Raw genomic sequence first — 27,879 nt, forward strand, 5'->3', positions numbered from 1 at the left:
GAGTCCCCTTCCCCCCTGCGAGGAGAGACCACCTCCTTTCTCCCCTGTATGCTTAGTAAATCCCTGTCCCTTTCTCTAAATGGCTTGCCTTTGAATTTTTTTTCATTTTTTTTTTAATTTTTATAAACTATATAATATATTTTTATGCCCTGGGGTACAGGTAGCCTTTGAATTTTTTAAAAAAGATTTTATTTATTTATTTGACAGAGAGAGAGAGGGAACACAAGCATGGGGAGGGGGAAAGGGAGAAGCAGGCTTGCAGGGTGCAAGGGGCCTGATGCGGGGCTCAATCCCAGGACCCCGGGATCATGACCTGAGCTGAAGGCAGAGGCTTAACAACTGAGCCACCCAGGCACCTTTGCCCTCCAATTTCTTGCACAAAGACAAGAACCCTCTTGGTGAGAGACCTGAGGCCCGCCCTCCCAGGGCCTTGCCCCTCTGGCATCATAACTGAACCCGGGTCCTTCTCCCCACTGGCAGCAAGGCCACCTACCCAGTCTCGGAGCGCGCAGCCAGGACAGGAGTTGGTAAGGAGGTCGCCCGACCACCGGATAGGAGGTGGCCTGACGTCTGCCTGTCACGAGTGACAGTAGAATGAATCCGTTGTCCATCCAAGGACATTACCTGGGAGGGATAAGACACCCAGAGAAGGGGGGGAACATGTTGTAAATCACAGAGACGGTGAGACTGTGTCCACCGGAATCCACAAACAGCCCTTGGATCGGAGAGCAGGACCCGACACGGCCTGGCTGAAGGCGCGCCGACCCCACCGACGTTACAGCTTCCGCTAACGCAGCGATGATGCTCGGCGTCACGAAGGACCGCGACGCGAGCCCAAACCACGTCGAGATGCCCCTTCCCCGCCGGGGTGGCTGGAATCCAGACGCGGGGAACCGGCGCCGGGCGGAGACCCCGGAGGCCTGACCCCCACCCCCGCGCCCCGTGATGGCACCGGCTCCCGGGCTGCGCTCCAGCACGCGGGACAGGGACTCCGTCCCGTCGCCCAGGCGGGGACCACGGACAGCTCCGTTCCGCCGCGTCCAGATCGGGCGCCGCAGGACGGAGGCTCGGCTGGGAGACTGCGTCGCATTCCGGGGGCGGGAGGAGGGCGCGGGCGGGTCGGCGGCGGGAGTCAGCCGGGTTGGCAGCCGACTTCCGGCACGCAGGTGAGACACGTGTGGAGCGCCGGCCTGTCAGTCAGGATGCGGGAGGCGGGGCCTGGGAGCGCAGCCTGGTGTGGGTCCCCAGGGGCGGTGTCGGGAGAGCAGCCCAATCAGAAGGTCAAGGGCCGCAGGCTGCCCTATCACGGCGCGGCGAGCTCGGGTCCCGGAGGAATGTCCAATCAGGGTCGGGCGGAGGTAACTCCGAATCCTCGTGCAATCAGATCTCAGGACCGGAAGTATCGCCCAATCGGAGCGCGTGGCCTGTATCCCGTCCAATCAGGCCCGAGGGAGGTCCTGGTAGGTGTGGCTCAGAGGAGCAGCGGGCGGAGCTCACCGGCGCCAAGCGGCTCCTGTGTGGGTCTGCGGGGCAGGACGCCTGGAGGCCCCGGAGCCGGACGCCGAGATGGTGAGCGCGGGGCCATCAGCGTGGGTCCCGCCGGCCAGAGCGAAGCAGGAGCGGCCGCGGCGGGGCGCTCCCCTCCCGGTCCGGCCGCACCTGCGTGCTGGGCGGGGGGAGCCGGAGCGAGGCCGGCGCGGGGCGGGCAGGCCTGGGGCTGCGGACGGTGTGCGGCCCCGCGGGGTGACGGTGGGCGCCGACCGGGCAGCGGGCGCGCAGAGGACCCCTCCGGGCGGGACCTCGTGCGCTCCCGCGGGGTGGGGGTGGGGGTCTCTCCCTCGGGCCGGGACGAGCGCGCGCGGGGCTGGGCCGCCCCGGACGGCCGCGGTGGGTTTCGCTTGCTGCGGAGCCTGCGCTTCTCGGTCCGGTCACTTCGGGGACGACGGGGCCCGACGGAGGGTGTGCAGCCGCCGAGAGGCCGCGGGACCGGAGCGGGCTGCTGCGCGGGGGTACGGTTAGGGGGTTTAGGGACTTTGGCTGCATGTAGGGGCCCGGGGCTCCTGCGGGTCGGTCGGAACAGGCCCGGGGCGCGCCGAGCGGTGCCCGTCGGGCCGCGGCCGCGCATCCGGCCACGGTTCGGTCCGTGTTCGGGGCTGACACCCGTGGGCGTGTGTCTAAGCCGCCTCTTTGCCGAGACAGTGACAGACGCGCTGCAGTTCATTGCGTGATTTGGGGACGTTTTGCTGAAATCGGTTCTGCAGAGGCGGTGACACCCGGTGCCCCTGTGTCCCGCCGGCAGCACAGGCGGTGCGAGTGTGGTTTTGGCTTCGCCGTCCCGGCCCCTGGCTTCCGGCTGGGGACCCGGCTCGGACCGCCTGTCGGCTCCGGACACCCACTCCCCGCGGAGGCGGCGGGAGGGGCCCAGAGCAGTTCGTCCGTGTTCCTGCGTCCCGGGTGACGGAGCCAGGGCTTCCCTGGGGGCCGGGGGCGGAGCCGCGGACAGGATCGCGCCGCCGAGGTCGCTGTTGGGAGCGGGGAGGGGGCGAAGGGCCTCCTCTGAGAGCCGGTGCGCCCTGCAGGGGGCCTGGGGCTGGGACCTGGGGACGCAACGCGGGCCTTTGAGTACTTTCTGAGCCGCAAGGAGAGATTCATTGTCTCTGATAGCCTTTGGCTCTTTCCAGGCCTGGGGGACAGTTGGTCTCTGTGTTCCTTTTGTGCCCCTAAATACTCCGGAAGAAGGGTTTTTTCTTTTTTTATTGTTGTTGTTCTGGTTTGTTTGTTTGTTTTCCGTTTCTTTGTGATTCCAGCAGACTGGGAGGTGGCGGGAGGGTGGTTGGAGGCGGCCCTGCTTGGAGGGGAGATGGTGTTGGGGTCCGCTATCTAAGGAACGAGACTGAGATGAAGTGAAAGTTATGCAAAACTTTGCTCTATGTCAAGCATTAGAAGTCAGACTGACCGGTCAGGGCCGCCTCCGGAGAGAGCGACCCCATCCCGATCCCACAGGCTGGTTTTATAGAGCAGAACTGCAGACCTCAAAGTACGTGGCTTCTATTGTTAGGGCGCTTACCCCCGGAATCATACCTGGAACCGATACCGGGAAGTACTGGGGCGTTTATTCTGGAATGAAATCTGTGGGGATAAACAACACCATGGCTACCCAGGCAATATGGAGTCGCTCTGGCCAAGCAGGCCCTACTAGTTAAACAGGTTTTAACATTAAATCAACCATAACATTTCCCCCCTTTTCTTTGGAGGTTAGTCAATTCCTTGACTCCTCCTGAACTGCAAGCAAAGCAGGCTCTGGTGGGGGCCTTAAGGAAGTTAGTGAAGACGGTAGGGACTGTTATGGTCCATTGGGCTGTTTTAGGCCGATGAGGTGTCCCCTGGCTGCTGCTGAGTAGGAACAGGGTTAAAAGTGACCAAGTTATGAAACCCTTTTGACTCTTAGTTTTAGTCCACACTTGGTGGGGTCCACCGGCAGTGGTTCCCATTTCTGGGGGGTGTCCTTCCTTGCTTTTAGCTCGTTTGACGTGACATGTGTGAATCCAGGCCCTGATGTCTTCTACTTTTACTGCCGTGGGGGTGGTCAGGATGACAGGGAATGGTCCCTTCCAGCGAGGTTCCAAGTTTTTCACTTGGTGGCAGTGCATCCAAACCAAGTCTCTGGGTTCGTAAGGATGCGGTGTTATCTCCATCTCCATCTCGGTGTGGGCAGTCCGGATCCCTGCGTGGCTCTTTTTAAGACAGACTGTAGCGCCTGCAGTGACTGGAGTACGGACTGATCAGTCATTTCCACTAGGGCAGCCTCTTGTGGCCGTGAGCAGAGTGGGGGGGGGGTGTCTCCCGAACATTATTTCAAATGGGGTCACCTTGTTTAAGTAGGGTGTGCATCGCGCCCCGAGGAGGGTGAAGGGAAGGAGACCCACCCATCCACCACCACTCTGCACAGTTAACTTTGTCAAGGTTTTTCTAGAAGTCCGTTTTATTTTTTTTACTTGTCCGGAGCTCTGGGGCCGGTAGACACAGTGTAGTTTCCAATCAGTGCCCACGGCCTTGGCCAATGCCCGTGAGTCTGAACTCACAAATGCAGGGCCGTCGTCTGACCCAGTTGTGGGAGGCAGCCCAAACCTAGGAATTATTTTTTTTAGCAGCTTTTTGGCTACTATTCCTGCCATCTCATGTTTGGTGGGAAAAAAGCCTCTACCCAGCCTGAAAAGGTATCCATAAAAACTAGCATATGTTTGTGTCCAATGGGTTCTGTTATTATTCCTACAGAATATTAGGCAAGGTCGTCTAAACGAGCTATTGTGCAACTTCTCTGAAGTTTCCCTCAAGTTGTTTGGCTTAGGTAAACAAACATTTAAAGACAATAAAATCTAGAAGTTAATATCCACAGAGGTGGGTTACTGAAACATAATTTTTCTTTCTAAAATAACCCTCATTTCCAGAGATAGCCAAATCAGGACTAATTTATTTGAAAAACAAGTCCAGTTTAACAAACTTGGCCTAATTATTTACATAAGCTCAGCAAGAACGGTGAGTGATATACAGATCTTTTAGAATCTGCTTTGCTGGGACTTTTTATAAGGAATCTCTAGGTTGAACTTTTTAGTAGCCTTTCCAGGCCAGAAGCGAAGGCACATACTTGCCATCAGACATGCCTGTAATACCTGTCAGTTTGGGCGAATTCCTCTTCCGAAAGTACCCAAAGCATCCCGAGGTTCCAGCACCTGCCAGGAAGTGACATACTTTACTCACCTGGTGAGGCTGCTGGGAAATTTGTAATCAAGGTATCAGGCCAACAGTTTCAAGGGGCTTTATGACTCCAGGTTTTATAAAGTCAACCTTAGTTCCTTTAAGCTGTCTGGGTATATCTGACATTCCAGTCAAAGCCTTGGTAAAATACCCACTGTTTTCAGTGGTGTCCTGTTACAGGGAGAACAGATTCTTATTGAACTTATGCAAATGACCGATTGCCATGGAAGAAAGAATACTTGCTGAGACCTTTGGAGCTTCAGAGGGTTCCGATAGAGAGAAAAGTCAAATACTTTGATTTGTTTACAAGTAAATATTTTTACATTTCTGTAAGTCACAGATAACTTAAGAAAAAAGTTTTCTTAGTCTGGAAGAGCAAACGTTAGAGAACCAGCAATGTTTAAAATAACAGATACAACATTATAATCTTTTGGTTCATTTACTCCCATTACTAATTCTGGTTTAGTCTGAATGCAGCTTTTACTTAGTTCTGGAATTTTTTATCCATTTCAGTTTTAGGATTTTTTTAAACAAAAAAATACCTGTATTTGTCCTGGAAGTCCTTTATATGAATCTCCTTTAAGGTAAAACTTCTTTTACAAGAGATTTAAAACAATTATAAGTGACAAAAACTCAGAATAGATGTGGTTAAAGAGCTGAGGAGATCGAGAGTTTACAGTGTAACCGGCAAGAAAATCAGGTGACTTCTGTGGCACACAACATTTCAATAATTACAATATCAAGTGATGACCTTATTAAAAGGTTAAAACTTTAGGAAATGCATAGCATTTCTATAATAGTTATAGCATTTACCTAAATGTAACCCAAGGTTTATCATTGGTTTAGTAGTACTTCATGAGTAATTTAACATACCAAGGAAAAGCCTTAGGAGTCAAAGAGATCTCATTTATAATTTAAATCTTATTGACAATTACTAAAATCTAATTTTTTTAAAGATTTTATTTATTTATTTGACAGAGAGAGAGATCACAAGTAGGCAGAGAGGCAGGCAGAGAGAGAGGGGGAAGCAGGCTCCCTAAAAGCAGAGAGCCCGATGTGGGGCTCGATCCCAAGACTCTGGGATCATGACCTGAGCCGAAAGAAGAGGCTTTAAACCACTGAGCCACCCAGGTGCCCCTAAAATGTAAGTTTTAAAGCAATGCTTAAATAGGATTACGGATGTTTAAGATCTGATAAAACAAAACATAGAAACTGGTTTCTCTGTGCAGGCAAAGAGCAAACCATTTACATTCTCTTCTTAACAGCAGATCAGTTACTCTAAGAAAACTTTGTTTTTTTGAACAGAGAGAAAGCAGACTTTTTATACTAGTGTCTTTTTAATTCACATAATAGTCAACTTTTACTTGAGTGGATTACCAGATTTGCCATGACACAGGGCTTTAGTCTTCCTTTTTTAAATATTATGCCTTATTTGAGCAGAAACATTTTACAGGAAAATATTTATTAGTCTTTTTTTCCTTCTTGTGAATAAAACCATCAAAACCGATCTAATATGGTCAAATTTTCAACATATTTTATTGTTTTCTTTCAAACCCGTAAACCATGGCAAATAAAAGTAACTTTCCCCAAGCCTTCTAAAACTTACTGTATACCCTCAAGTTTCATTTTTATTATCTCTTTTTCATGTTCTGGTGCAACCAGACATTTTCACTTTAAGACAAAACTACTACTATCTTAGGCCCTCTTTTTTTGTGTATGTACAGTTTTTCTAAACTTACTATCAGTCATCAGTCAACTGCCTTCCCTCTGGTTTTTCAGACAACATTAAAACTTTTAATAAAAATCTTCGCACTGCATGGTATCTGCCCTCAGCAGCTCATTCCTGCTGGGTGTTCAAAGGACAGTGCAATAGAAACTCAGTATCTGGCATCGTTGGTTTTCTTGGCTTCGTGCATGTTAAACCTGGTATTTTTACTGAAACAGTATTCTTAACGGTTTTTTATACTGCTCAGCTTGAGATAATTTTCAAGAGGAAGTAATGCTTCTCCTTTTCTAGGGTGTTTGAAATTGAGAACCAGACAGATCCACACTCAGACCATAAGGTGGGGAGTTCTTAAATTATGTCCGTATTCAAATGGAGATGCAAGAAACCCAGCTGAAAGAACTCTGAGGGAGGCTGGCTTCAGTTTACATGATCATCTCTGGAAATGGAACCTTACTTTATGTTCCTGTTATATAGGAGTGACAGTGACAACTGTGGATTGATCAAGTTCTTTTTAAAAGGGCTGTTTTGAAGATTATGATTCTAACTTTGGAGGAACTATGGTGATGAGCAGTGACTGGCAGTGGAAGTAATCACATATAAAAACTCCTTAAATAAAAATTTATTGGCTTTAAAAAAAAGAAAACTTTTAATAAAAATCTTATGGCATTTCTCTTTTGGTAGTCTAGAATACTTGGAGTCATTTCATGTGTATTTGCCACTCTGATGTGCTACATTTTAAAATTCATTTTAATCTTAGTCCGTCCTGACCATATCTAAAATTTCTTTTCTGAAGATTTTCTTCACAAACCTTGTGTAACTTTTTTTGCATTTAGGTTTTGTCCAAAGCCATCTTCTTTCAAACAACCATCTCATTTAGGACAAAATTACCTTTTATCTTTAACAAAATGTCTTCCCATTTCTTATCTTTTTTATGTATCTACTACTTTTTTACATACAGAGTTGCTTCCTTTATTTCCATCAGTCTTACAGTTAGCAGAATTTTGTACCCTTAGAAACACTTCAGTCTCTAGTGATAGCTAAGTATTAACCAATTGTGAACTGTTATAACAGAATTTTTTATATGGCAAATTTATGAATCAGATAAGCACAAAACATGTTTACCAACATTTAAATATTCTTAGATTTTTTGCAGTAAGAAGTCAAAAGCACAAACCTAGTTCCAGTAATTAATGCTTTAGTATTTTATCCCATTTGATTAAGATTACAGCTATTCATAATTTAATTTCATTTGTCATCCAACCAAAGCTTTAAACTTTCAGGTTACCAAAGACTTTGAAGGCTATTTTAACAATTACTCATTAAAACTTTGAGACAGACAATTAACCATCAGTTCAGTTATTTCTTTGCTAACAGATTTTAACAAATAACATGAGCTTACTTGACTTTCAGTAAACTTTGAAGTTTCACATTTACTGCTGTTAACTTTAAAGACATGGGTATCTTAATTAAACCAACAAACTTAACTTAGTTTAAATACTGATTTACATTCCCCCTGGACCCACTCCACTTTGAATGTTTACCTGAGACACAGGTGGGAAGATCTGGAGTGGGAGGTATTAAATCCAGGGGCTGCTCTTCTTGCTCCTTGATAGCAAAGAGGGAAGGAGCCGTGGTGCAGGAAGCACCGAGGATGGTCTAGAGGCCAGTCGTGCAGGCCGCACCCAAGTTGGTGCAGAAACAGAAGGGGGAGACAGAAGAACAAAGTGCCGCCAGAAGGCAGAGGAAGGGTTTCCAGTTTTAGAGCTCATCAGCTTCAACAGAGGAGCAGATGCCATGCTTTCCTGCCAGCAAGGGGGGAGGGGTTAGGCAGTCCATGTCTGGCCAGAGAAGACAGGGACTTTGCCGGAAACAAAGGGAGTCCCATTTCTTTAAACAGAACAAATAACAGAACAGACAACAAAAGACAAGACAGAGACAACCACAGACCCAGCGGCCCTTCCCTGACCAGTATCAAGTCTAAGGGTGTGCAAGATGTAATCCTAACTCAAAACCTACAACCTGCAGCTGATGGGGATTTTCTTGGTCCCCTGAACACCTAGGGGGACTCGAACCCCCTAGCAGGTCCTCTGACTGCCTAGGGGGACTCGAATCCCCTGGCGATCTACCAGTGGAGGGATGTGGCATCCCCGCATCCACTCCAGCCCTGGGAAGCAATGGTGCGTCCAGCTTCTCCCTGGTGGGCTACACCCCTGGAGCTCCACAACCAGACAGACAGGATCCTGAAGAATGGGGTCTTGAGATCTTACCTCTGGAGGCTTTTCCCAGATATTCTGATGCTGGCTCAGTACTCGTCGTTTGATCTCGGACGAGCCCCCGGATGTTGGGGTCCATTATCAAAGGAATGAGACTGAGACAAAGTGAAAGTTACACAAAGCTTTGTTCTATGCCAAGCATTAGAAGTCAGACTGACCGGCCAGTGAAACAAGGCTTGAGACAAAGTGAAAGTTATGCAAAGCTTTGTTTTATGCCAAGCATTAGAAGTCAGATTGACCAGCCAGGGCCGCCTCTGAAGAGAGCGACCCTGTCCCGATCTCACAGGCTGGTTTTATAGAGCAGAACCACAGACCTCAAGGTACGTGGCTCCTATAATTAGGGTGTTTAGTCCTGGAATCGATACCCAGAACCAATACTAGGAAGTACTGGCGCATTTATTCCTGGAATGAAATCTGTGGGTATAAACAACAACATGGCTACCTAGGCAATATGGAGTTGCTCTGGCTAAGCAGGCCCTACAATTAAACCGGTTTTAACATTAAATCAGCCCTAACAAAAGTAGCTGGGGGCCTAAAAATGACCTCTTTCTAGTCACCACCGACCCTCTGAGCTCACAGAGGGACCCACCATGGACCTGTAACTCATCCAAACTGGTGTCACTCCTTGGTGAGTCAGAATCGACACCAGGTTGAGATGTCCTCCTGAGAGAACTATGGATTGGCAGAGGCAAGGTCTCAGGGAAGGGCTTCCAAAGCGTCTGATCCGGGAGGCAAGGTGGATGGATCTTTCCCTTGGGACGCCTTGTCCTCCTCTGTAGAGGTGGGCTGAGGTGGGTTTCCAGTGCCTCATGGGGGCAGCAGCCCCTGCTCTGAGCCACTCACCCTTGCTGCTCCTCCCGAGTGTGTTCTGGGGAGGCTCTTGCTGCCCAGTGAGGCCAGCGTGGGTGACACGACTTCTGTCCTTACCGTGTGTGCAGTGGGCTCTTCTATTCTCGATTGTGGGCAAGTTGGGGCCTTGGGGGTCAGGCGGTCCCCACATTCATCCTGGGCCGATGCGGGCACCACAGCTGCAGTCAGTCTAAGCGTAAACCGGAGTAAACACTGACATGCGGGTGGGGGGGGGGTGCTGGCACTGTCAGTGGCGGGACGTTAAAATTGACGAGCAAATGCCAGTGTGGTGCATGTGTCACCCGTCGGGACAGATGCCTGTCACCCGGCCCCGGGAGCTCTCTGGCTTGGCTCTGTCCAGCTCCGGGCGGACCTGGGATCTGCTGGGGAATCACACGGCGGTCGCTCTGATGCCTGCTGGGGTGGACACTGTCATCGTGGGGTTACCCTTCTAGGGTAGTGTCACCTTTGACCCGTGCATCTGTGGGTTTCTTCTGCTTCCTTCAAGCTCTGTGGACGTCCGTGCGGTCTCATTTCCGTGCGTTGCCTGTGTTCTGTCATGCTCAGGGGTTCGCGTGTCTCTCTGTGTCCGCGTGAATGGGCTCCTCCTGTGTTCAGTACACTTGCACGTCCCCGTCCCCCCCCCCCACCCCACGCAGACCACCCTTCTGTGCTGTGAGAAACCCCTTCCGTCGCTGCGGTCACACGCACCCCTGCGGGCGCTTCCCCCACTGTGGTCCCCATGTTTCGGGGACGTGGAATGCACAGGACTGGGCTCTGGTTCGTGTATGTGTCAAGGGAAACCATCCTTCGTTCCCCTGCACATAAGCAGTCTTCAGTGCCCTGTGTCCATGCCTCCCCGTGGCTGTCCCAGCTCCGTCCCACCTGATACCCCTTCCTCAAATCCAGGGCCTATGCGTGTGTTCCGCTGTTTTCCGACAGGCCGTGTGTCCGTCCTCTGTCAGTGCCAACAGTTCTGATCACTCATTAAAAATAAAGCTGTCGGTTACTTTACCCCCAAACTGGATTTACTCTCCAGTTGCGGGAACTGCACTTGGGAGCGTGTAAGGTCACGAAACCACGGCGGAGGGATCTGTGCAGAGGAGAGGGGGAGGGGTGGCTATGGAAACACAGATCTGGGAGGAAACTGGGAGTGGGAAGCCCAGTGTGGGGGGTGGGTTCATCGGCTGGGTGGCGCTGGGAGGTGGAGGCGGGTCTCCTCTTTGGATCCCAGGGAGAGTCGTGGATCCGAGGGAAAGTTGTGTGGAGGTACAGGGTGCTGAGCTTCCTCCTGGGTCCCCGGTGCAGATGAGGGCAACCCGAGGGCGCCTCTGTTGGCCCCATTACTGTCATCTTCGCACATGGAATGCAGGTCTGGGCAGGGGTGCAGTGGGTCCTGATGTGTCCCTCGCATCCAGGACCCCTTCCCTGCAGTGTGGCCGCTTGAGGGTCAGGGTAGATTATCGCCATCCAGCAGCGATAATAACGACCCTCCGTCCGGTTGGGTTTCAAAAAAGCCCTTTATTTCCTATGGCCATCGCTTATATAGGGGAGCTAAGCCAATCAGCATAGACAGCGATATGCATCCACCAATCTTAAGCTTGTTACCAAGTTCCCACAGCCTAGCCATAGTTCAGCAGCCAATAGGTCGTGCTTCCTGTTTACCATCAGTCACTCTAGACACACCTTCTGGCAAATCGCCAGGCGCCGTTTTGCAAAGCTCTGCGGTGGACGAATCTCCGGCCCCTGGAGCATCCGCCCTCGACAGTGGATCCTGAAGGGGGCCCTGCCCGCGAGGTTGGAGAGCACCTGGAGGTGTCTTCTCGGGGGACAAAATCTCCCGATGCCCGGGTCTCCCTGCGGTCTTGCCCCTGGGCAGGTGCTGCGGAGACGGCTCTCCCAGAGCACGGAGGGTCTTGGCAGAGAAGCCGTCAGCCCTTCCCACCAAGGGTGTAAGGAGGGAGTCCAAGCGGCCGCACCGTCCTGTGAGGTCTCGGCGCTGGGAGTGCAGGGGCTCCGGGGGAGGGCGTGAGGTTCAGAAGGACCAGCCGCAGGCCGTGCGGACTCGGGGTGTGGGGGGATCTCGCCAGAGTGTGTCCGGCTGCTTCTCCGTAGTGACACGAGTGCGTTCCACGAAGCCCCGGGACTGTGGGTGTTGCACAGTGACTGCGTGGACCCGGCCAAACCCGGCTGGTCCCGTGGGCACCCCGATCCCGGTGACAGTGAGAGCTGTCTCCCAGGGAGGGACCGTGTTTCCTCAGAACTGCAGGCCCAGGACACGCGCTGGCCTGTCTACACCAGAAGGCTGGGTGCAGTGAGGAAGCGTGTAAGCCGTGGCTAAAACCTACTCCTGCCCCGGCGGAGGGAGCCCTGTGACCTCCGTCCACGCAGACAGGCGTCCGGGGACCAGGCACGCGGGTGGGACCTGGCAGGTGCGTTCTTCGTGGCTTGGGGAACATTCGGCACTAAGATTGGTTACGGAGCAGCAACCGTGTTGTTTCAGGCCAGTGGGTTCACAACATCCAGCGGCGACTCGGGGACTGTGGAGTCCCTGCCGGGGCAGCTGGTTTTTACGTCCAGACCAGCCTGGACTAAGGGACACTCGATTTCAGTATTAGTGTCCTTCACCGAGCCGGTCGTTGGGTGTCTCTCGCCCGTGTGCTCACACGTCACGGGGGGAAAACAGATGTTTGCCTGTGGTTTCCTAGAGCAGCGTTTCATTTTCTGTTGGTTTTCGTCTGTGTGTTTCGGAGAGGGGAGAGCGAGCGGGTGCCTGCGCGTGCGGGGTGTGCGGAGCGGCAGGAGGGGGGGGAGAGGCTGAAGCTCATGCCACGCTCAGCACAGAGCCCGACGCGCAGACCTGACCTGAGCTGCAACCAGGAGTTGGGACGTGTCAGGGACGGAGCCCCCCAGGGGCCCCTGGAGGCGGGACCCGTCCCGATGGCAGAGCAGACAGTTCAAGTTCAGCATCTGGTGAGTGTGGGACACCGGCGCCATTTTCAGTTGATCCCACTGGGGGCAGGAACACCTCGAGGTCTCTGTGGTATTCAAGGTCATGAGCTCCCTGACGGGCGTGCGGACCCCTGGTGGGAACACTTCTGTTCTTGCACACGGTGAGGGGACAGAGCCCAGGGTAAGTGCAGATGACGCCCCAGGTTGAGCCGAAGGAGCTGCTCAGGGCCTTCCGGGACGAGTCGTCCCGTGCCCAGCACGATCTGTGCCGTTTGCAACTCTCAGTTATTTAGTCTTCATCTTCTTTCTTCTTTTTTTCAATGAAGTATTTCTTTACTTTTTATTATTTATTTATTTGTTAGTTGGTTTTCCTCGCATTTTATTTATTTATTTGACAGACAGGGATCGGGGTCCGGGAGGACGGAGGGGCCCGTCCCCATCCGCAGAGCGCTTCCTCCAAGCCCGTCAGGAGGGACTTGGGGGACAGCCCCGCGGCCGTGGGCCCCCGTGGGAATGGGGGGATGGGACGGCTGGGAGGAGGGCTCCGGGGCTCGGGCGTCCAGGCGGCCTCAGCCTTTCTCAGCGGTTCCGGCTCTCGGCGGCGACGTGCGGACCCGCGGGCCGCTGGCGATCTCGGGCCGTCGGTGGCGCCTCCGCTGTCCGTCCTCCTCGCGGGCCGGAGCGAGCTGGACGCCAGAGGAGCCGCCGGCGCGGGCCGCGGGGTCCCGTCGCCTCCCCGTGCGCTGACTCCCCGGGCGACCCGGCTCAGCCGTCCGCCCCGCCTGGCTGGAGGCCTTGCAGGAGGGAGACCCGAGTCCCGCGCACTCGCCGCGGTCCCTTGTGCTCGGCCCGCAGGGGCCCGGCTCCCGGGGGCGACCGGCCGCGGGTCCCGCAGCGCCAGGGCCGCGGCTGTGGCTGCTCGGAAGGGGTTTCCGGCGCGTGTGGCGGTGTCGTTGCCGACGTGAGGCGTCTGTCCCTCTCCCCGGTCGGGGTCGCCCCTCGCGTGGCCTGGCCCGCGCCCACGCGCCCGCACCCACGGGAGACTTGGTGTGAGTCTGGGGACCCGCTGGGCCAGTCGAAAAGCCGCGTCCCGTGCTTCGGCAGGCTCGCGGGGGTCTCCGTCCTCGGGACACTGTCCCGCAGCGCAGGGGACAGGAGGCGTCGGGGGTTCGAGCTTGAGAAGCGTCCTCTCCGGCGACGCGGGGTCGGTGCGCCGCGGTCAGCGGGAGCCGGGACCGGGTCAGCGCAGCGAAGGTCGGCGGCGTTTCCAGCGGGTGGTTGGGGCGGGCCGCGGTGCAGGGGGGCTGCGCGGGTCTGTGCCCCCGACGCCGCCGAGAAGATGCGTCCGAGGCCGTTTGTCTTCCTTCGTCGTTGGCCTCAGGTCATTCCAAGCGGTCTTGGGTAAGGAGGGTCCCTCGGCTCCCTGAAGATCCGGGAGTCTCAAGGGACCCGTACCATGCGTATCAGATTCTGTGTTTTGGAACCATGACCTGCAGATTTAGTGACCAGTGAGACCAGTTTGGGAGATTGAGATCGGAAGTTCCCCATAAGGGCCCTTGCAGCTCCCTCTCTCTCTCTCCCTTCCTTCCTTTTTTTCTTCCTTCCTCTTCTTCCTTCTTTCCTTTCTTTTTTTTTTTTTTTTAATTTATTTATTATTTGAGAGAGCAATAGATCAAGGTAGGGCAGAGGTGAGAATCCACAATCCGGCCACGTGCTGAGGTGGGGGAGGGGGGAATATGCTGCATCTCAAGAGCATGAAGTCCTGACCTGAGCCAAAACCTAGAGTAGGACCCTTAACCAATGGGCCACCCAAACACCCTAAGGCCATTTTAGTTCTGAATTACATTTGGTTCAATTGGCTCATCTTATTAAAAATGCATGTGTGGGGGCATCTGGGTGGCTCAGTAGGTTAAGCCTCTGCCTTCAGCTCAGGTCATGATCAGGGTCCTGGGATCAAGCCCTACGTTGGGCTCTCTGCTCAGCGGAGAACCTGCTTCCTCCTCTCTCTCTCTGCGTGTCTCTCTGCCTACTTGTGATCTGTCTGTCAAATAAATAAATAAAGCCTTAAAAAAAAAAGAAGAAGAAGAAAGAAAGAAAGAAAAAATAATTCCGCTTTCTGCTGTAGGCTCGAGTGGTTGGTGTCGAGATGGGCAAATTCATGAAACCCGGGAAGGTGGTGCTGGTCCTGGCCGGACGCTACTCCGGACGCAAAGCGGTCATCGTGAAGAACATTGATGATGGCACCTCAGACCGTCCCTACAGCCATGCTCTGGTGGCGGGAATTGACCGCTATCCCCGCAAAGTGACAGCTGCCATGGGCAAGAAGAAAATCGCCAAGAGGTCAAAGATCAAGTCTTTTGTGAAAGTTTATAACTACAATCACCTCATGCCCACAAGGTACTCTGTGGATATCCCCTTGGACAAGACTGTCGTCAACAAGGATGTCTTCAGAGGCCCTGCTCTTAAACGCAAGGCCCGACGAGAGGCCAAGGTCAAGTTCGAGGAGAGGTACAAGACCGGCAAGAACAAGTGGTTCTTCCAGAAGCTGCGATTTTAGATCTGTTTTGTTTCAGTCATTAAAAATACACCCCCCCCCCCAAAAAAAAAAAAATCCCACCAAAAACCCTATTAGGAATCTGAAAGCACTTCAGAAATAGAGACAAATATGGTTTTCTCTAGACTACGGAATTTCTAAACATGGTTTCTACATAGGAGTAGGCTTGTTACAGAAGAAATCAGACGGAAGACCAGCCTGTTTCCATCCGGCACTGATCCAAGAGGAAGAGCCCAGTTCTGAAAAGGAGCTGAACCAAAGCCGAATGAGTCTTCTGAGAACGAACAAGCCCCCGGCACAGGTCCCCAGCAGACCCTGCCTGGCACGGACAGGGCGCCGACCTATGATCCCAGGACAAAACTGACCCTTCAGCCTCCAGCCCGGGGTCTGAGAGAAAGCAGCACTGTGGGCTCTGTGGGACCCACACTTGCGTGCTCAGTGGTCACTGTCTTCTTGGGTCCATTTGTGATCAGCAAGTCACACTGACATTAACAATAAAACCGTCACTTCTTTTTACAGGAAAAATTGTGTTATGGGGTCGGGGGAAGTAGATGGTTCAGTGGCTTAGTGTCCAACTTTTGATTTTAATTTATTTATTATTTGAGAGAGCAATGGATCAAGGTAGGGCAAGGTCATGATCTTGACGTCGTGAAATTGAGCCTTGTTCTGTGCTTAATACACGGTCTGCTTGAGATTCCCTCTGCGCTCATAGATCCATACACAAGAAGTAATGACAAATAAATGTATAAATAAATAGTAATATTAATAAATAATTAGTAATAAATAAAAACATATTAAATGAAAAACAAATTAAATAAAAATTTTTAAAAATCTCAGGGTGCCTGGGTGGCTCAGTGGGTTAAGCCTTGGCCTTTGACTCAAGTCATTGTCTCAGGGTCCTGGGATCAAGTCCCCCATCAGGCTCTCTGCTTGGCGGGGAGCCTGCTTCCCCCCCTCTCTCTCTCTCTGCCTGCCTCTCTGCCTACTTGTGATCTCTGTCAAATAAATACATAAATAAAATCTTTAAAAAAATTTTTTTAAATCTTGAAGAAAAATGGGTTTATCCGGGAATATTAGAGAATCGTAATAGGGGACAAGAAAGCCCCCAGCAAAAGCACAGGCAAGCCTGGGAAAGGGAGCGGTTCCTTCTTGGAGGAGCGGGGGCACAGGGACGGCTGGCCACACATAGAGCATCCATTGAAGCAACCTGGTTGGTCCATGTATTCTGGCTTCTCATTGGCTGAACCGTGAGTGTCTCTCATTGGCTGAGCCGTGAGTGTCTCATTGGCTGAGCTGTGCGTGTCTCTCATTGGCTGAGCCGTGAGTGTCTCATTGGCTGAGCTGTGCGTGTCTCTCATTGGCTGGACTGTTGCCACGCGGAGAAACAATCTTCCTTCCTCCGGTGCAGGACGGCCTTGCGGCGCGCATCTCTGCGCGTTACTCCGCACCTGGCCCTGAGGGAGGGTTCGGGTGCTTTCTCTGCGGACTCCTGACTCCATCTTAGTCGTGTCTCCTTTACTCGTTTCCGGGGAGCGGACGGGCTGCTGCGCGGGTTTCCTTGCTGGCTGTGGGGTCGGCACTGAGCGCGGGCGAGCGCGAGCTGGTGTTGGCCGCTGTCGTGCGCGGTGACTCGACGTTCACCACTTTGACTTCCCGGGTGGCCGCACCGTTTGGCATTCCCAGCAGCAGAGATGCGTGACAGCTGCCCCTGCCTCGCCTCCTCCCCGGCTGGCGCCTGCATGACCTCGGAGCTATTCTAGTGGGTCTGAGGGGTGTCTGCTTGCAGGGCCACGTCCGTGGCCCTGATGACAACCGTCCAGCATCTCCTGAACCTGTCGGCCGCTGGCAGATCCTCCTCGGAGCCGTGGCTGCTCAGTTGTTAGGTGTGGGCTTTTCCCTGCTGCCCCTTACCAGGGTGAGGCCGTTCCCCTTTGTTCCTGGTTGGTTGAGTTCTCTTGTTAAGACAGGGTCGTGTGGTTCGTCAGATGGCTTCCTGGGTCCGTCGAAGTGATCGTGGGGTTTTGGTTTTTATTCTGTTCATAAGGCTTATGACTGCAGTTGTGCTCCCTGAACCAGCCGTTTTATTTCCTATAACGGGAAAGACCTGCTGCTGATGCCCAGAGGCCTGTCCGACCAAGGAGGGGTTGCAGCAGATGGGGGTAGTAAGCCCCGCTGCATCGTTTCCGGCAGTAGCCAGAGCCACACACCAGGTGGCCAAACCGGGTCATACAAGGAGAGGACGCACCGTTGGGACACATAGGAACGTGTCAAATAGGAATAGATCAAATAGCAGCTGAATATAAGGGAACAAAGAAATTAAGGGGTTGGTCTCTAAGAAGCGAGGCTGCTGAGAGTCAGCAGGCCTCAGGAGAGGGTCTGGCAGAGTACATACCCCATCTGGAGTCACTTTGCAGGAGCTGCTGTTGCCAGCTGCGCCACGTGTTGGGAGTGGAGAGCTCAGGTGATGTAGTGGGAGAGACTAGGAAAGGGGTCCTTTGCCCACACGGGCACGCACAGCCCAAGACCTTCTGTTGTCTGTGGAGTACTAGGGTTAGACCAGCCAAAGGACTAAAAAGAGAAAGGAGGAAAGGGGTAAGAGGGGAAATCCCTCACCTGTTTGGGCAAAGGCAGTCCGTAGGGCACTCCTTGGGCCTCTGGATGTTCTCATGGAACAGTCCCAGCTGGAGATCGTCACCGAGGGAAACTCCCACAAAATTCTTAAAGAATCTGGGGATGCAGTGTCAGAGCAATGTGGCGCCCATGACGGACACCAAACATGGGGCGGCCGGATCCCGTGGAGCTGGTGGCATGGGTGGGGAAATGTCGCGCTCTCCCTGCCTGCAGAGATGACGCAACACACACACACTGTCGATGCACAAGCTCTTGTTTATTCCCTGGTCGATCTTTCTCCTCCTCTTGCGGGGAAGTTCCCTTGCCTTATATAGGGCATAACAGCCAGTCACAGGGGTGTTCACGTGAACAGGAGGTATCTGGGGCTCGTAGGCAGTGGTGGCATACGGTGCTCATGTGACGAGCACGAGGTCACGTGTGGCCAGGGCAGATGTCTTTTAGGCTGTCCGTACTGCTCCGGCGCCATCTTGGGGGCGTGACCCCGACAGGGAAAGAATTCACCCAAGACAGACCAAGAAGATATAAGTTTATTGAAGACAGCACAGGGGAGCAGCACACAGGACAGTGGAGGACAGTGTCTGCCTTGAGGTGGTACCAAGGAGCGAGAAATGGGGTGACCGTGAGGGAGTATGTGATCCTATGGAATCCTCCCTGTTTTGGTAACTGTGCCTGGTTGGAAGAAGTCTGCTGGTTACTTAGGGCCTCTGGCCATTTCCAGGTAGTGACTTCATGAGCCGGTTAGCATTCAGCTGTGGTCGCTGTGGGCCATTTGCTTTGATGCTTATCTTCCCGTTGCTCAAGCTTAGTGCTGGAAAGCAGCCCCTACATTATGTTCCCGCCCTTCTGTGAAGGTCACCCTGGGCTCTGTTGCCATCAGTCTCTCAGGGGCTCCTCTTTCTGGCGCCCTTCTGCTTGCATTTTGGGCACCGGGGTATATGGTTGAGGCCCTGCTGATTTCCGTGACTCTAAAGGAACTGGAACTTCTCTTATGTATTGCGTGTGCCAGGCCCCCAGGCCCTGTGTCCCTGCTCACTGTCCACCTAACCCAGGGACAGGGTGGTGTCTGCCTCTGCCGGGATAGAGGGGACTGTGCTAGGCTCCTTGACCTTGTTGCCTTCCAGTGAGAGCAGCACTGGAATCTGTGTGTTCACAGCATCCTGACATCTGGTTCCAGTTCTTGGGGCTGAAAAGGCAGTAATCGTCCTTGAGCAAGTCAAAGATGTGCCGTCCAGTTTCAGTGTGGTCTGAACGAGTATTTCACTTTTCATTCTTAACCATACAAGTGTGCTCAGATCTGCTCATTTTCAGTACAAATAGCCTATATTGGGGTGTAGGTACGTCTGTATGAGCTGTCGTCATCGCCCTCTGCTTCGGGGTCCCAGCCCTTCCCGTCACTGAGGGCACTGCCGTGGGTGTGTTTGCGTGTTGTCACTTCCGCATGGGTGTGACTTGGGTCCTAGGGTGGGATGCGGTTCCCCGTGTGTCGCCCCCACATCCTCCCACACACACGGGTGAGGAGGGAGCGTTGCTACAACAGAACATGTGGATGTTCCAGGACGCGGTGGTCTTTGCGGATGTGGCTGTGAACTTCTCCCGGGAAGAGTGGGCTTTGCTGGATCGTGGTCAGCGGCAGCTCTACAGGGATGTGATGCTGGAGACCTGCAGGAACCTGGCCTCCCTGGGTAAGCGTGGCTCCGACCCATCTCTAACCTTGTAGCCAGTGAGTGTTTCTTACAAGTGTCTGATCTTCCTTGGGCCGAGGAATGGGAATATGCCGGAGGAGAGACAGACGTGGTCCAAGCCTTCTTGGAAACTATGGAGGGTCACATACCTTTTGGTGAAAACAGAGTTTCATGTGTTAAATCGACTCTTCTTTAATCTTGATCCAAGTCTGAGACTCCCTGCTTTTCTAAATGCGATTGTGGTCTCCAGGGTCCCGTTAGGGCAGGGAGTGTACTTTTCACTCCTATGAAAGTTACATGGGGGTCGCTACCTGTCAGGCTCGGTGACATCACTCCAGTTAAACCCTCACTTAATGAGAGGGAAGATGCCAGAGTCGGGGAATCCCGAGCTCACTAGCTCTGCTGGACATACTGAGGCAAGAACTGCTTGTGTTCTGACTCAGTCTGAAAGTGATCTGAAGGCCGCCCGAACAGATCTTTTGCAGCTAGTCCCTGTGAGAAGTCCTCATGGGAGAGGGTAGGTGGGGCAGAGATGTGGTTGGAAGCCCAGCCCCAGTGCGGCTACGTGGAAAACTGGATGGGCCCTCCCAGGTAGATAGAAGCAAGGAAATGAGTCCCTACACCAGGCGTCTTGGCCCTGGGGACCACAGTGCAAAGACCAGGGCCTGGAACACCTGCCTTCGAAAATCAGTGGGTCTTAAGTTTGGGAGCTAAAACATCAGTGGGGCGATGGGACTGTTCCTTGAGAACGTCCAGAGATCAAAGGGGAGCCCTATGGACTGCCTTTGGCCCATTACACCTTTCCTGCCTCTTTCTCTTTTTCGTCCTTTGGCTGGTCCATGCAGGAAGGATAGAGGACTGTAGACAACCGACAGAGAGCACACTGTTACGGTTGGCTCGGGATGGAGCACAGATCTGCATGTTGAAATGTCCCTGCGTTATGTGCGAAAATTCATCGCCTAATTTTAGGGCACACACTGGAGGCCCAGAGAGCCGTCTGGGGACTGACATGTTGACGGGTGTCATTTGTCTTGCAGCCCATCCCCGGGATAGCCAGCTGCATCTGGGAGCCAGTTCTGACCCGTCACATGTGCATTGCTTATACTGGTTCCCCGAGTCGGCACTGGTTCCCACTCACCCACCCCGTCTAACCCACCTGTCCTAGAGGTACCCATCCAAAGTAGCTCCTGTCCAGCCACCCTTGGTGGCAGCCTCCCTTGGGACTGATGTCTTTCCCCATTGGGACTCCTGTCCTGCCACCCCTGTCAGGCAACCCCAAGTGTGATGGCCGCCTCTCCAGCATGATTCCTGTCCCGTGATCGAAGAAGCTAACCACAGCGACCAGGGAGCCTGTATTGACCACATTCGGGCCTTTGGTCCCTTGGCCTCTCAGCTGCCCACTGCTGCCCACCTCTGCGCCCACAGCAGTCACCACGCATTGTTGCACACAGACATATTGAGGGTGACCCCCATTCATCAGTGTCCCAGCAAGGCTACAGCAGGACTTCTCAGCCAGCCATGCAGGGGTGCGAGCCCCACACAGTGTGCATGTAGCAGCTGGGTCTCAGCCATGACAGGAGGCCACACAGGGCCCACAGCAGAACAGTCCTGGAGCACCTGGTCCTGGTGGCCGGGGTATGCTATGTGGAGGGCACCGTAGCATGTCTTCTGGAAAGGTCATTGCTTTGAGGACCAGGAGATGTAGCTGACTGACTTAATACGTGCCAGCACAGGGAGAAGACAGAGGAATTTGTTGCAAAGAAAATAACAGGATAAAAGCACTGAAAATGACTTAAATCATAGAGAGCTAAGTCATCTACCAGATAGAAGAATTCAAGGTAGTGGTCATGTAGATACTGCCCAGGCTTGAGAGAAGAGTGGCTAGACATGGTGAGAACTACAACAAGGAGATTGAAAATATAAACAAGAACCAATCACAGCTAAGAAACCCCCTAACTGACGTGAGGAATTCACTAGGGGCATCCATAGCACATTGGAGGACGCCCAGCAGCTCCCCGTGATCTGGAAGGTGAGGGAACGTAGGAAGCAACCAAGCCGAACAGCAGAATTACAGTAATGGTGAGAAATGAGTAACTGATGTATTAAGTTCAGGCACCTGTTGAGCACAACAGTGATGAGAACATTTGCATCATGGGGGTCTACGGAGGAGAACAGAAGAAAGAGCAGAAAGTTCTTTGAAGAAACTGTGGGTGAGGAGTTCTCAGATCTGGGCATGGAACAGATACTCAGGTCTGGGAAGTTCAGCAGGGCCAAATGGGAAGAACAAAAGGAGGTGCACACCCACATTTACAATAAAATGGAGAAAAAAGGAAATATGAAGAGATTATCTGAAACCAGCTAGAGAAACTCTCAACTACAAGGGAAACGCCATAAGGCTGTGAGCTGATTATTCAGGAGAAGTCCCAGGGCCAGTGGGAAGTGGCTCAGAGCTTCTGGCTCAGGTCGGCTCTCTGCTCAGAGTGTAGTCAACTCCTTTTCCCTCTGTCCCTCACCCAGCTGCTGCTCTCTGGTGCTCTCTCTCCCATTCTCTCTCAAATAAGTAAATCTTAAATAAAACAAAAACAAACAAAAAACATTTAACAAACTAGGAAGAAGGACATGCTTCTCAGTAATTACTTTCAATGTAGACAGACTAGACTCTCCAATCAAAAGACATACATTGACTGAATGATAAAAAAAAAAAAAGAACCCACGTGTCATCTGCCTAAAAGGGATATGAACTGAAAGGCAAATGGACTAAAATAGATTCTCCACACAAATAGAAGGGGGGTAAAAGGTAGAGCTAGAGTACTTACATGAGATACAGTACAGGTCACAACGAAGACTGTGACAAGACAGAGACTGCCATGACATGATGGTAGACAGATTAGACAAGAGCAGTTGAACAGTTGAATATATCTCTGCACCCAATGGGAACGCTTAAATATAGAAAGCAAATATTAGGAGAAATAGAGGCAGAAAGTGACAATAGTAAATAATTGTAGGAGGATTTAACACTCCACTAACGTGCCTGCATAGAACGGCCAGACTGATAATCAGTAAAGAGTGGATTCCAGTGACATCGCACCAGGTGGACATAGTGAACTTTCCATTCCAAATGGCAGAATTCACGTTCTTTTCAAGGACACACAGAACATTCTCCAGGATAGTTTGTGTGTTAGACCACAAAACGAGTCTTAGTAAATTTATGAAAACTGTGATCTTATGAGGCATGTTTTTGAAGAATGGCAGCATGAAATTACATGTCAGTAATAAGAACAGGAAGCAGCTTGGGATGCCTGGCTGGCTCAGTTGGTGAAAGGTCTGCTTCCCATGTGGGTCACGGTCCCATGCTCAGTGGGGAGCCTGCTTCTCCCTCTGCCTGTGGCTTCCCCTGCTTGTGCCCCCTCTCTACTCACTCTGACAGATAAATTTAAAAAATGTTTATCAGGGGTGCCTGGTTGGCTCAGTGGGTTGAAGCCTCTGCCTTCGGCTCAGGTCATGATCCCGGGGTTCTGGGATCAAGTCCCACGTGGGGCTCACTGTTCAGCGGGGAGCCTGCTTCCTCCCTCTCACTCTGCCTGCCTTTCTGCCTACTTGTGATCTCTCTCTGTCAAATAAATAAATAAAATCTTAAAAAAAAAAGATCTTTACCAAAAAAATAAAAATAAGCAAATACATGTTGAGGCCAAACAGCATGCTACTTACACCAGTGGGTCAACAGAGAAGGTCAGGGAGGAATCACAAAATACTTGGAGCCAAAGAACAATGAGTGGACGGTGGAACATCTTTGTCCCGAGCAGCACAAGCTGGTAAGAGAGATGTGGACTGAGTGCCTGGGGGGATCAGTGGGTTAAACCTTTGCCTTTAGCTCAGGTCATGGTCTCAGGGTCCTGGGATCGAGTCCCACATCAGGCTCTCTGGTCGGTGGGGAACCTGCTTCCCCCTTTCTCTTTGCCTGCCTCTCTGCTTGTGATCTCTCTCTCTCTCTGTCAAATAAATAAAATCTTTAAAAGAAAATAATCAGGGAAGTCAAAATCGAATCAGCAGTGAGATACCACCTTATGGCAGCCAGGTTGGCTGTATGAGAAGGACAAGGATAACAGGACAACAAGTGCTGGTGAGAGTGTGGAGAAAAGGAAAGTCATCTTTGCTGGTGGGAAGGTAAATTGGTGCAGCCCACATGGAAAGCAGTACGGAGTTTCTACAGAACACCACAGAAGGACCATATCGTCCAATTCTACTTCTGGGCACTTACCCATACCAAAAACACTGACGCTCATCGTAGCGTTACTTGCAATGCTCAAGATACAGAAGGAACCGCACATCCGTCCGTGGGAGAATTGGATAATGAACATGGAAAATGCACATAAGGGACGCTTGCCCCGCCATGGCAGAAGGATGGCGTCTTCCCGTTTGTGCATATGTGGACGGAACTAGAGGCTTTTCTTCCAAGTAAATGAGTCAGAAAGACAAACACCATATTTTACTTAGGTGTGGAATCTAAATAACAAAGTGAATGAACAAATAACAGGAAGTAGAAACAGACTTAAAACTATCAAGAAGAAATTGGTGTTTGTGCCACTGGAGGGTACGAGGGGGGGGAGAGGAGAAATAGATGAAGGGGATTGAGTGGTCCAGAGCGGCACTTACCGGAGGTGCGAATGAGTGGAGGAGGGCACTGTTGCGTGGGGCACGGGGTGTGGGGTAGAAACAGTGAATATTGGAACACACACACACACACACACACACACACACTAAACTAAATGTGGGAATGGAAAGTACAGCAGAGGGAATACAATCACAATATTGTATTAGTTTCCCATAGTGACAGATTTTAATTACACTTAATGTGTCAAGAATTTTGTAATGCGGATGATTGTTGAAACACCGTGTTGGGACCTGACCATAAAATGAGTGGTCACTATGCTTCCAGCAAGAAGAAGAAGAAAGAGTCCACACTTAACCATCAGCAATGAACTCGAAGAATACAGAGCCCATCTTCCAGACTGCTTGTGGCCCTTCAAATCCTCCCCCCTGCTGGGCTGTTCTCGGGGAGCTCTCGGCAGCCACACCCACGTCCGACCTCCCAGTGGCAGCTGGGGCAGTGCAGGCAGGCTCCCCCGATGGCCTCGGTGCCTTCAGAACGGTCCAGCAGCCCTCAGTCGGAGAAGGGAGAAGGAAACGGGACTCCGTCCTTGTGCTGAGAAGGATGATTTTGTCATTCCGCTGGCCTCCTGTCAGACATTTCATCCATCCTTGCCCACGGGGCAAGCCTTTCTGTGTTCCTTTGTAGAAGTAGGGTGTGAAGGTATGTATCTTGCCCAGTTCCTTTCTACTTTTCTGATAATACTTCCCTCCACATTAGTCACCATGGATTTTGAAGTATTTCTGAGTAAATAGGCTGCCCTACATACACTTTTCCTCTTATTGCCAAAGTCCCAAATCACTAGGGTCCTGAGGATTTTTCTTTGATTACTTGTCTGTTTTTCCTGGTGAACCTCGTTTCCATTTCGGGATCAGTGTATGACTAGAAATCAACTTATGGCCTGTTTTCTTACCTTCAAACATCAGGTCATTCCCAAAAAATTGAACTTTGCTCCTAATTTTTGCAGTTGATACAACTCAGGATAAAAGGAGTGCACCAAGGCCTCAGCGGAATGTTCTGCAGAATGAGCTCCCCAGTGAAGGCAAGACCGTCTTATTTGCAAGAAATGATTTGTGCTCTGTTTTTGGAGAAAACTGGAAATTTCCTAACAGTGGAGATCAGATCCAAACCAAGGAAAGGCGTTTGAGGTAAGTCACACTCATACAGGAGAAGGAGGGCTCAGGGCAGACGGTGAGACTAACTTGAGATCATAGGATCGCTGAGAGCACACCTCAGTAATTGTATGATCCAAACTTTCACATGAAGAAGTTTTAATGAATGCATTCTAGATACTGAACATCTGAAAACTAATTCAGTTGGAAATAATGGTGAGAAAAACAACATCTGAGAAACCTAGTGTTCTGACAGTATTTCAGCCAGTACCTTAAGCTTGTTTCACTGTAGCCATGGAGACAGTGCCACAAACACAGCCGTTCACTGAAGACGGCCATTATGTAGTCAAGTAATCATTAATATGGATCAGTAGGTAATTAATAAAGAGATCACTTAAAATGATTATTCCATAACAGTGTGCCTTCCCATTTTGAACAGAGGTTATCTGGTGGAGCGGGTCTGTGAAAGCAGTGAAGATAGTCGACGTGGAGAAACCAGAAGGCAGATGACAAGTCTTACCGTGCGTGAGGATCGTCCTACTGGAGACAAGTCCTGTCGCTACACCAAATGTAGAGAAGCCTTCACAGATGGTTCTTTCCCTGAGAATCCACTAAGATCCCACCCTGGACACAAACCTAGTCCCCGTGAGGAATGTGGGTCGGCCTGCAGCTGTGTCTCGAGCCCCAGCCCTCACGTGGACCCAGGCCTTGGAGAGAAACCTTATGAACCTCAGGACACTGGGGGAGCTTCGAAGAGAGGCATGAAGAGTCGCGGTAGTAAAAAATCTTTAGAGTGCAAGAAATGTGGAAAAACTTTCACTTGCAGGTCGGCTTTTCGGGGTCATGTGAAGGATCACTGTGGACAGAGAGTGTATGCATGTGACGTGTGTGGGAAAGTCTTCACGTATCAGTCTTACCTTACACGTCACATGATTACTCACACTGGGGAGAGACCCTATGAATGTGTAGAGTGTGGGAAAACTTTCCAGAAGTGTGGACATTTTAATCGTCACATGGCCACCCACAGTACCGTGAAACCCTATGAATGTAACCGGTGTGGCAGATCCTTCCGGGATAACGCAGACCTGCGAATCCATATGAGGACGCACACTGGGGAAAGACCCTATGAATGTCAGCAGTGTGGGAAGGCCTTCAGATATATGGGAAATCTGCGGGAACATATGCCAACACACACGGGCGAGAGACGGTATGAATGTCAGCAGTGTGGGATGGCCTTCAAGTATAACTCAGGCCTACGAGAACACATGCGGAAGCACACTGGAGAGAGACCCTATAAGTGTCAGCACTGTGAAAGAACCTTCATTCGTCACTACACACTTGTAGTACATACTGTGAGATGGCACACTGAGGGTGGACACTTGGAATGTAAGGAGTGTGGTGAAAATTTCAGAAAGCATCGACCTTTTGAACATCACATGGCCACACACGATATCCTGAAACCCTATGAATGTAAGGAGTGTGGCTCAGCCTTCAGGCGCCACAGAGACCTACAGGTACATATGAGGATACACACTGGGGAAAGACCCTTCAAATGTGAGCTGTGTGGGAAAGCCTTTAAGTCTCCTGCAAACCTTCGAGCACATATGAGGACACACACTGGTGAAAGCCCTTGCAAGTGTGAGCAGTGTGGGAAAACCTTCTCGACTCCTGGAAACCTGCGAGCTCATATGAGGACACACAGTGGAGAATGACCTTGAAAATGTCAGCAGTGTGGGAAAGTCTTCACTTCCTCTGGAAACCTACAAGTGTCACCACTGTGGCAAAGCCTTCAGGAGTCCATTGTGCCTAGAAGCACACACGTGGACATAGGGGAGAGACCTCGTAAGCACAGAGAGTGGGAAAGCGTTCAGTCGGCCTCAAGTGTTTTCAAGATCATTTGAAAACGCACAACACAGTTAAATCCTATGAATGCAAGGAGTGTGGGAAAGCATACAAGTTTCCCTCATCCCTTCGAGGGCATATGAAGAAACACACTGGGGAGAGAACTTCACCGGTCACTACTCCCTTCAGGAACACGTGAGGAATCACAGTGGACGGTGACCTTTTGTGAATCTACGGTCTCTGGTAAGACATTCTAGTATCACACAGAACTGCAAGTATCTGTGATGATACTCACTAGACGGGAATTGTGTGAATGTCTACGCTGTGGGAAAGCCTTCAGGTGTCCCTCTAATCTTCAGGGATGCTTGTGTGAGAGCACAGTGATGTGAAACCCTGTGAAGTTAAGAACCATGGAAAAACCTTCCAGTATTTCCTCAATCTGGGAGCACAGACACTGCGGGAAAGCATTTAATCTCCCTAAAATCGTTTTTTAAATGAGAGCCAATATACTGGAGACAAACCCGAATGGACACAGTTTGGGGAACACTTCCTGTATAGAACGTCATGTATTTTGTTCGTGACAGTTGTGGCAGGACAGAAATCATTTCATTGTTACAAACATGGCTTTGTTTTTTTTTTTTTGCAAGTGCCTCTTCCATGATAGAGATGTGAAGTGTCTTAATTTCTAGTTCCTGTTGCTGATACGAACACTCATGGTGGTGAGTGACCTTTGTCCTCTACATCTGTACGACATACATTTTGTTGTGTCAGACTTGAAGTAATCACCTGGTTATGTAAAACACATTTTTTTTTCCTCCCATTACAATGTCTTTTAGACTCAGGTTGATAAGAGTG

The 27,879-nt window shown here is 51.4% G+C and overlaps 2 protein-coding genes and 1 non-coding gene across 3 annotated transcripts; all 3 read left to right on the forward strand.

Moving 5' to 3' along the window:
- The first annotated feature begins 1,496 nt into the window (after nucleotides 1–1,496).
- On the forward strand, nucleotides 1,497–27,619 carry LOC116569385 (zinc finger protein 77-like). Its single transcript, XM_032305592.1, has 4 exons — nucleotides 1,497–1,569; nucleotides 19,296–19,422; nucleotides 25,038–25,218; nucleotides 25,622–27,619. Exons 1-4 carry the CDS (start codon nucleotides 1,567–1,569, stop codon nucleotides 26,892–26,894), a joined length of 1,584 nt encoding a protein of 527 aa, XP_032161483.1. The 5' UTR covers nucleotides 1,497–1,566; the 3' UTR covers nucleotides 26,895–27,619.
- LOC116581764 lies at nucleotides 6,564–6,701 on the forward strand. The gene has a single exon (XR_004282215.1). It is a non-coding gene; the product is annotated as a small nucleolar RNA SNORA8 (small nucleolar RNA).
- On the forward strand, nucleotides 14,669–15,151 carry LOC116569392 (60S ribosomal protein L27-like). The gene has a single exon (XM_032305601.1). It carries the CDS (start codon nucleotides 14,702–14,704, stop codon nucleotides 15,110–15,112), a length of 411 nt encoding a protein of 136 aa, XP_032161492.1. The 5' UTR covers nucleotides 14,669–14,701; the 3' UTR covers nucleotides 15,113–15,151.
- Nucleotides 27,620–27,879: the final 260 nt, after the last annotated feature.

This window comes from Mustela erminea, chromosome 1 (genome assembly GCF_009829155.1).
Source record: "Mustela erminea isolate mMusErm1 chromosome 1, mMusErm1.Pri, whole genome shotgun sequence".
NCBI lineage: Eukaryota > Metazoa > Chordata > Mammalia > Carnivora > Mustelidae > Mustela > Mustela erminea.

Bases quoted from the DNA above. Each gene is read 5' to 3' on its own strand.
- LOC116569385 (XM_032305592.1), top strand. The intron at 19,423-25,037 runs GTAAGCGTGGCT...TAATTTTTGCAG, and splicing joins CAGGAACCTGGCCTCCCTGG to TTGATACAACTCAGGATAAA. The intron at 25,219-25,621 runs GTAAGTCACACT...CATTTTGAACAG, and splicing joins ACCAAGGAAAGGCGTTTGAG to AGGTTATCTGGTGGAGCGGG.
- LOC116569392 (XM_032305601.1), top strand. From the start codon at position 14,702: ATGGGCAAATTCATGAAACCCGGGAAGGTGGTGCTGGTCCTGGCCGGA.